The sequence below is a fragment of the Oryza glaberrima genome, chromosome 11, assembly GCF_000147395.1.
Source record: "Oryza glaberrima chromosome 11, OglaRS2, whole genome shotgun sequence".
Taxonomy (NCBI): Eukaryota; Viridiplantae; Streptophyta; class Magnoliopsida; order Poales; family Poaceae; genus Oryza; species Oryza glaberrima.
The window spans coordinates 26,058,204-26,067,744 of NC_068336.1; the positions used below are offsets into that span (position 1 = coordinate 26,058,204).

The 9,541-nt window shown below is 43.1% G+C and overlaps 3 protein-coding genes across 3 annotated transcripts; all 3 read left to right on the top strand.

The window, feature by feature from the left end:
* Nucleotides 1–2,303: 2,303 nt before the first annotated feature.
* Nucleotides 2,304–3,455, top strand: LOC127755070 (xylanase inhibitor protein 2). The gene has a single exon (XM_052280706.1). It carries the CDS (start codon nt 2,345–2,347, stop codon nt 3,212–3,214), a length of 870 nt encoding a protein of 289 aa, XP_052136666.1. The 5' UTR covers nt 2,304–2,344; the 3' UTR covers nt 3,215–3,455.
* Nucleotides 3,456–5,513: 2,058 nt separating this feature from the next.
* On the top strand, nt 5,514–6,592 carry LOC127755190 (xylanase inhibitor protein 2-like). Its single transcript, XM_052280848.1, has one exon. It carries the CDS (start codon nt 5,581–5,583, stop codon nt 6,457–6,459), a length of 879 nt encoding a protein of 292 aa, XP_052136808.1. The 5' UTR covers nt 5,514–5,580; the 3' UTR covers nt 6,460–6,592.
* Nucleotides 6,593–8,196: 1,604 nt separating this feature from the next.
* On the top strand, nt 8,197–9,249 carry LOC127755286 (xylanase inhibitor protein 2-like). Its single transcript, XM_052280938.1, has one exon. It carries the CDS (start codon nt 8,197–8,199, stop codon nt 9,070–9,072), a length of 876 nt encoding a protein of 291 aa, XP_052136898.1. The 3' UTR covers nt 9,073–9,249.
* The last annotated feature ends 292 nt before the right edge of the window (nt 9,250–9,541 follow it).

The window sequence follows — 9,541 nt, forward strand, 5'->3', positions numbered from 1 at the left end:
TTAATAATTTCCACTTAAACCGGTGTACTCATTACTTTGTGCTATTATTTTCCAATAATGCACTATTTAAAAATAAAGTTTACACAATTATATTGTGTACCTATCAAATAAACAATTTAAGATCTATATTAACTAATTTATACGTGCATTTAAGCCGATGGACTCATTATTTAAATCACTGGATTTATTTTTTATTACATTGGACTATTATTCTCCAATAATGCATTGTTTCAAAATAAAGTCTATACTATTATATTATATTATGTACCCATTAAATTAACAATTTAAAATCTATATTAACTAATTTACACTTACACTAGAACCGGTGGACCCATTATTTAAATCATCGGGTCTATTGTTTTCTTATAAATAAAGCTTTCGAAGTTCTCTTTTTTGGCCCGCTACACAATGCACGTCTGCACTTTTGCCTTTTGCACGCGTGACAAAGCGTCGTGTCTAAGGCATCTAAGGTGATTACGACCGCCGCTACGCTACCACTTTGCCACATATCAAGTCATATATGGAGTTGATTAATTTTATTAATAACATGTAAAGAAAATTAAAGGTGTGATGTCGTGAGAGAAGAATTAAGCACCGCGGGTTGAATTTTTTCCAACACTTAGCTCTGTTTAACCTGAAACTAAGAGTTGATTATAGAATAATTATAATGTATTGTGTTATGTCATATTTGGATTTTGTACTATATGTTCGTACAGATGAAAGAAATTATTATGTTATAAATGTGAGCATAATATTAACGAATATTAATAGAACTTTTACTAAGACAAGCGTGCTATAAGAGAGTTTAACCCTCTTTTTTTCCCAATTCCATAGTTTGGGTTTTCGTTTGCATGCTTTCCAAGTTTCTAAATAGTGTCTTTTTTAAACAACAGTTTAGCTTTTTAGAAGTCAATTCATTCATTTGTACCCTCAAATAGCTATCATATAAATAAGCTATTCTAAATCCTATGTAGTACATGTTTTTTTCATGCGAGTCATGGTGATCAGTAAATTGGGGATCAACGGATAATCAAAGTCGTAAGATAAATATGTAAGAGCTACTATGAACAACTGTAAATAGGTGTAAAAATTAATTGCTATTAATTAGACATCTAATGGCTTGCTAGCCACATAATTAATTTCTCTCTAGATGTATAAAAACATGGACGAAGCTGGAATAAATAATACCATATGCCCCATGCATATATATTATGTGGTTAATATTCTAATTACATGTGTTAAGTCCTTTAAAATTTCTTAAAATACTCTCAAACTGCCACGTGGTGCTATAATAAATTAAAGCAACTATTAAAAATTCTAAGAAAAAAAGCAAAATATCTATTATTTGATTTTCACTTAAATCGGTATGTCCAATATTATAAACCATTAGATTAAATTGATCTTAGAACAAACTAAATACTACGAGGTTCCACCTCTCCTCCCGGGGCATAGGTACGCACCTACGTACGTGGGTACGTATGCTTCCTCTCCCTTTTTTTATTTTTCCCTTTCTTTTTTTTCCATGCATGCGCTTTCCTCCGTTCTTACTATATCATGCGTGTTCATGAGATGATTTAATCATAAGAATTTTAAGTATCTTGCTCTATAAATGGATTGTATAATAATTAACTTGCAATAGTTTCTTATTTACTCGAGAAAAAAAAACATGATTCAAAAGTCATAAGTACTTAATCCATCTCCTATTCAAAAGTTTGTGAATGGTTTTTTTAAGATACTTAAGAAAAATAGAACCCTTAAATTATTATAAAATAACATTATCCAAACATTAGTTTGCCCTTAATTTATAAGACAAAATTTTCGAACAAACAATAATCTTATCTTTCAATAATATAATGCCCGCGCATCCGCGCGGGCCACTTTCCTAGTTTATGAAAAATGAACTAGCTAACTTGTCTGTTATTACGATACAGGCAGCGGCACACAGCAAAAGACTAGCTAACTTCTCCTGTGTCCACCAGGTTATTATCCCACGCACCAAAAAAGAAAAGCATAGTGGCCTAATTCCCTGACCTTTACGCAAACGACCTGAGATCATTGCCATCCACCTGTTCTCCTTCAAGCCCTATCAACAAGACTGAAACAATTAAGCTCTGTATCGAGCAGCACCGACGAACTAGCCGCCGATCATCGAGTCAAATGCTCACATCTCATAACCTTCAATCCACGTGTATGAATCCATTAAACTTATCCTCATGCACATCACGAACGAACACCACACAAGAGGACATGAAGCTTCACCAGAAAATTAATTAAATGTCTCTATAAATACATGGCAAAAACCATCAGCCTAGCACACAGCAACTTGCTTTACATCGCTGCAAACATGGGCATCGTGCACGCACTCCTCCCCTTCGCAGCAGCAGCATTGCTGCTCCTCGCCGCGCCGCCGCCGGCGACGGCCGACGACCCGGGCCTCGCCGTCTACTGGGGCCGCCACAAGGAGGAAGGCTCCTTGAGAGAGGCCTGCGACACCGGCCGCTACACCACTGTCATCATCACCTTCTACGACGTCTTCGGCCACGGCCGCTACTCCCTCGACATCTCCGGCCACCCGCTCGCCGCCGTCGGCGCCGACATCAAGCACTGCCAGTCCAGGGGCATCACCGTGCTCCTCTCCATCGGCGGCCAGGGCGGCGGCTACTCCCTCCCGACCAACGCCTCCGCCGCCGACGTCGCCGACAACCTCTGGAACGCCTACCTCGGCGGCCACCGCGCCGGCGTGGCGCGCCCCTTCGGCGATGACGCGGCGGTGGACGGCATCGACTTCTTCATCGACCAAGGCGGCGCCGACCACTACGACGACCTCGCCCGGCGGCTCAATGGCTACAACAAGTACTACCGCGGCAGGGTCGGCGTGGTGCTGACGGCGACGACGAGGTGCTCGTACCCGGACCACCGGCTGGAGAAGGCGCTGGCGACGGGGGTGTTCGCGCGCATCCATGTGAGGATGTTCGGCGACGCGCAGTGCACCATGTCGCCGAGGTACTCGTGGGAGAAGTGGGCGGCGGCGTTCCCCGGCAGCAAGGTGTACATCGGGCTGGTGGCGTCGCCGGAGCAGGACAGCGCGTGGATGTTTCAGAAGGATCTCTACTACGAGATGCTGCAGTTCGTCAGGTCGCTGCCCAACTATGGTGGTTTGGCCATCTATGACAGGTACTTCGACAAGAAGGCCAACTACACTGGTCAGGGTTAATTAGTCATCATCGTCTTTGCTAGCTACCTGAAGTGAAGACTGGATCGATTTTACCATTATGTGTAAGAGATCTGAATAAAGACACCTCCTTTTCTGTAACATTGTCATTGTGATTTTGATGTACTTCAATAATGGACGAATAAAATGAGGTCTCAGAAGCTATGTTGGCATATCCCAAAAAAAAAAAGAAAAAAGAAAGAGGGTTATGTATGGATCAGATCTCAGATGCTTAATAAATTAATCATCACTGGTTGTCTGGTTGTCTGGTTGTAATGCATCACTTTGTCAGCTTATGTTTCACTGCTAATTTAACGTGCGAAATAAAATTGTAGGGAGATAAAAATGCCGCTCTTTGCATATCTCGATTAGCTGCCTTGGAAATAAACTCGGCGCAACGAGAGTTTAGCCGCCAAAACACGAAAAACTGACAATCACATTTTTTAAATTATTTAATTACTCCCTTGAGATTAAAAATAATTATCATTTGGTACAAGATTGATGTTAAACTTTTTAAATTTTTTGACTATGAATAACTTATAAATTATTGAGATAATATGTATACATTAATCTTAAAAATGTATTTCAATAAAACCATATTTTTTAGTTAAACCTCAAAGATGACAGGAAGAGCCTGTTTTCATTTAAGCATAAGAGAGTTGGCCTAATTTTTAAGAAAAATCGGGCCCGAAAACCTCACAAATGCGCGGTTAATTGAGGAAAACCGGCTAAAGACCCACACGAGGAACAGAACATGGCACAAGCAACAGCATGACTAGGGGACCAAAACGATAACGTAGAGTAGAGTCTTCAATAAAACCATATATTTACTGATATTTCTATATATTATAATGAAAATAGTGGTCAAAGTATTTTATTTTACATTGTCTGATGAAAATAGTGGTCAAAGTATCTATAGTTGCCGATTCTATAGTTTACAAATTTGTTCCAACAGAAAATTACTTCAAAACACACAAAAAAAAATACAAATGTTATGTATTTATGACCGGAGGTCCTACTCAGACCCTGTTTAGATGGGACTAAAACTTTTAAGTCCCTATCACATTTGATGTTTGGACACTAATTATAAATATTAAACGTAGACTATTAATAAAACCCATACATAATCTTGGACTAATTCGCGAGACGAATCTATTGAGCCTAATTAATCTATGATTAGTCTATGTGATGCTACAGTAAACATTCTCTAATTATATATTAATTAGGCTTAAAAAAATTATCTCGCAAATTAGCTTTCATTTATGTAATTAGTTTTGTAAGTAGCCTATATTTAATACTCTAAATTAGTGTCTAAATAGAGATACTAAAATTAAGTCCCTGGATCCAAGCACCACCTAAACAAAAGAGTCGCGATACACAACGAACAATCATCCAGAGTGTGTGAGCTGATGATGAGGATCAACGAGCTGAGAACATGTGAAGTGTAGCAGATCAGCAGAGCTTTGTCGAGATTTATTATGCGTAGCTCATCCCTTCAAAAACAATTATGTGTAGCTCAAGTAAAACGAGGTCAGAACGTCTCATATATAATAACTGTACATCAATCGCGCATCTGAATAATATCTTTCTGCGAATAATCAAACATGTACAGCGCGTTGTGTGTATTTCACTCATAGCATCCATTGAATTGGATTCGCCATTCGTTGACCACCGACATCAGTAGAATCCGGAGGGCTTGAAATAATAGGGGGTTGTAAATGGAACAGGGCCTATGAGTTCTTTCTCAACTCATCTCACTACTTAAATATGGTAAGAAAAAAAAAGAAAAAAAGGAAAAAGAATGTGGTAAATTTTAACCAGTTCTTCTATTATTTACGGTGTTTATGTTATTGGACTTACAGTTAGAATGTGATAAATCTGAACAACGTAAGATAAACCTTGCTCCAGTCTCGATCTTGTCCGAGGCATCATTAGTTAAGAAAGGATTTTATGAAACCGTTTCAAACGGATGGAGAGACCCTATAACTTACTTTCCTTTGACATAGATCGATATGTACGTAGACCCTCTACCAGTAGTAACCGATCGAAGGGTACACCATTTGTGAGGCTGGTCTGCGCCATTGGTTTGTGAAGCTACACTTTCGGCTAGAGTAATTAAACAAACAAAATGGAAGGGTGTATCATATCGGTCGGTCAAGCATGGCGTCCAAACCACCAGTCGTCGGTCAACCATGTCTGCTAGCTGCAGGATTTTCATGCATGCATGCATTCATCTCATCTTGATCCCGTCGTCGTCAGCTTAAAGATGAACATGCATGCATGCATGGTGTCCTAACTATATAAACTACTATACCTTCACCGCTAATGTATGTACTCCGTATTAAAGCCAGCTAGCTAATTAACTCACGATGATCATGGCGTTCGGACGCCGCCGTTCACTCTTCTTCCCCGTGGGCGTCGCGGCCATCCTGCTGCTCGCCGCCGGCCACGCGACCGCCGTCAACACCGGCGAGACCGTGGTATTCTGGGGGCGGAACAAGGACGAGGGCTCTCTCCGTGAGGCCTGCGACACCGGCCTCTACACCTCCGTCATCATCTCCTTCCTCGCCGTCTTCGGCCACGGCCGCTACTCCCTCGACCTCTCCGGCCACGACGTCTCCGCCGTCGGCGCCGACATCAAGCACTGCCAGTCCAAGTACATCCCCGTGCTCCTCTCCATCGGCGGCCAGGGCGGCGACTACTCCCTCCCCACCAACGCCTCCGCCGCCGACGTCGCCGACCACCTCTGGGACTCCTTCCTCGGCGGCGGCCGCGCCGGCGTGCCCCGCCCCTTCGGCGACGCGGTGGTGGACGGCGTCGACCTCTTCATCGACCAGGGCGGCGCCGAGCACTACGACGAGCTTGCCCGGCAGCTGTTCAGCCACTACAAGTTCGAGATGCTGCTGACGGCGACGACGAGGTGCTCGTATCCGGACCACCGCCTGGACATGGCTCTGGCGACGGGGCTGTTCACGCACATCCATGTCCGGGTGTTCGGCGGCGACGCCGGCTGCACGACGCACCACAGGGCGTCGTGGGAGAGGTGGGCGGCGGCGTACCCCGGCAGCCTGGTGTACCTCGGCGTGGTGGCCTCGCCGGAGCAGGACGCCAACGCCTACCTGCCGCGTAAGGCTCTCTTCTCCGACGTGCTCAGCCACATCGTGGAGAAGCCCAACTATGGTGGGTTGATGATCTGGGATAGGTACTACGATAAGAAGACCGGCTACTCCGCTGGAAAAGCTCTTTAATTATAGTTAATTATAACTTGCGATCGACCGGAAATTAGTTAACCATGGTGACCAATACTAATGTGTAAGGATTTGTAGAAAAGAAGGATGTAATGTGAATGATGTGCTTCTACATATACTCGTAAATAAATACACGGACTTATATAATATAAGAGGATGCTCGTGAGTGGATTCTAAACTCTAGAGAAGACATCCTCTTGTTATTTACATGTCATTCAAATGGTTATAAATTTTTTAAACAAATCAACAAGATATATTAATATATGATAAATCACTCTACAAACGTATATATATTCGCAATCAAAATTTTAAAATTTTTCATAACTATTTGAATAACATGTAAACAAACAAAGAATTTCCTCGAGAGTTTAAAATAGTTTCCCGTAAGAGAATCATGGGAATAGATCTCCTTAGGGGATTTTTGCTGTTTTTTTACATGTCATCCAAATAGTTTTAAAAGAGTTCAACCAGATATAAAATTATGCTCGTCAATAAATGCACGGACTTACTCCCTCCGTCCCATATTAAGTGCAACCATAAGTTTCCGCGTAAAACTTTGATTGTCCGTTTTATTTAAATTTTTTTATAAATAGTATTTTTGTTGTTATGAGATGATAAAACATGAATAGTATTTTATTTGTGACTTATGTTTTTAAATTCTTTTAAAAAAAATTAAATAAGACGAACGATCAAAGTTGGACGCGAAAAACCATAGCTGCACTTAAAATGAGATGGATGGAGTAATTAATAAGAGGATGAAAGTGGATATAAAATCTAGACAAGACATCTCCTTATTGTTGACATGTATGTCACCCAAATGGTTTGGTTATCACATTGAATATATGGACACACATTTAAAGTATTAAACATAGTCTAATAACAAAATAAATTACAGATTCTACTAGGAAACCACGAGACAAATTTATTAAGCCTAATTAATCTATCATTAGCAAATATTTAATGTAGCACCAATTGTCAAATCATGGTACAATTAGGCTTAAAAGATTCGTCTCGCAATTTATAAACAATCTATGTAATTAGTTTTTTTTCCTACATTTAATACTCTATGTATGTATTCAAATATTCAATGTGACAGTGTGAAAATTTTTGTTTTAGCAACTAAACAGGGCTAAGTTAGAATATCGCCATGCATGTGCAACGATACATGACAGCGCGGAGCAATCCAGAGCCGAGCCGCTGTTGGTTTCTTAACCTGAAGAGATCGATCGAAATGGTACGTCCGTACGATCGAGTCATCGGTCCATGTTTGCAGGCGACCGTACGAACGCGGATAATATATGCAATGCATATGCATTACTTCAAGCGATCAGCTAACTAGCAGATGAATGGATGCATTACTTTCCGGATGAATATGTAGATGATGAGCAACATTTCAACACAAACACTAAAATCATTTTCATTATTTTTTTAAAAGAAGATGATGAACAACTTCAACGGCCGCGCGCTCTCTGTAGAACTCCCATACATATGAACAGCTAGGCAATGCAAGGTATACGTACACGTACCAACTGTTTGCTGGCAACCTGCATTCTGCACGCGATCGAGCGGCACACAGCAAATTATATTGAAGAGCAAATCAGAGAGCTTAGCTAGCCTAATTGGTCAAAAAGATGAGCTGCCAATAAGTACAGCTGCTACGCATATACTCCTATGCTGTGTACTATATATATCATGCATATGCATTTTTCATTCCAAATCAAAGCCACTCATCAATGAATGGCGTTCCGGCGCCGTTCATGCACTCCGGCGGCTCTGGCCTTCTTCGTCCTGCTGCTCGCCGGCCAGTCAACCGCCGGCGAAGACCAGACCGCCGTAATCTGGGGCCGCCACGGCGACGAGGGCACCCTCCGTGAGGCCTGCGACACCGGCCACTACAACACCGTCATCATCGCCTTCCTCAGCGTGTTCGGCCACGGCCGCTACTCCCTCGACCTCTCCGGCCACGACCTCCGCCGCGTCGGCAACGACATCAAGCACTGCCAGAGCAAGGGCATCGTCGTGCTCCTCTCCATCGGCGGCCAGGGCGGCGACTACTCCCTCCCCTCCTCCCGCTCCACCGCCGACGTCGCCGACAACCTCTGGAACTCGTTCCTTGCCGGCCGCCGCAAGGGCGTGGTCCGCCCCTTCGGCAACGCGGCGGTCGACGGCATCGACTTCTTCATCGACCGGGGCTCCGGCGACCACTACGACGAGCTGGCCAGGAAGCTCTACAGCTACGGCGGCGGCAAGGGGAAGGGGAAGGGGGTGATGCTGACGGCGACGCCGCGGTGCAGGTTCCCGGACCGGCGGCTGGAGAAGGCGCTGGCGACGGGGGTGTTCGCGCGCATCCACGTGAGGATGTTCGGCGACGACGTGAACTGCACGGCGGCGCCGAGGGAGTCGTGGGAGAAGTGGGCGGCGGCGTACCCGGCGAGCCAGGTGTACCTCGGCCTGGTGGCCTCGTCGGAGCAGGACCCGGGTTACCTGTCGCCCAAGCCACTCTACTACACGCTGGTGATGTACATCAGAGACAGGCTCAACTACGGTGGCAAGATGATCTGGGACAGGTACTACGACAAGAAGACCGACTACTCCATTGGAAAACTTATTTAAAACCTATATATATATACTCCTTTTTCCATTGGGAGCATGGAGAGATATATATATATATATATACCAAGTATTGAATAGGGCTTAATTTCTAGCTATATGGAATAATGTAATCCCATGTCGCAATTAAATAAGGGTGATTATCTAAATTGTTATTGTTTTTTGTAATCCTCCAAAATAATATCAATAAAGTTCACTGCATGTGAAAGTAAAATCTTTAGTCATATCTCCTGATAGCTGTTCAAACGCATGCTTACGCAGGATCGATGCAACGTCGTCGTTTGTGTATGGAATAACCTTTCATCCTTACGTAGCGTTCTAAACAGCTTGTTGACGTAAAATTCATCGCACCCATAAATGTCTGAGAGATTTGCTCAACTCTAGCTAGTGCATGTCCTATCAATCGGGGTTCAGAGCGTGCCAGTTAGTTTGATCCTACAACTAATACGATAAAAATTAAACATTATATCGT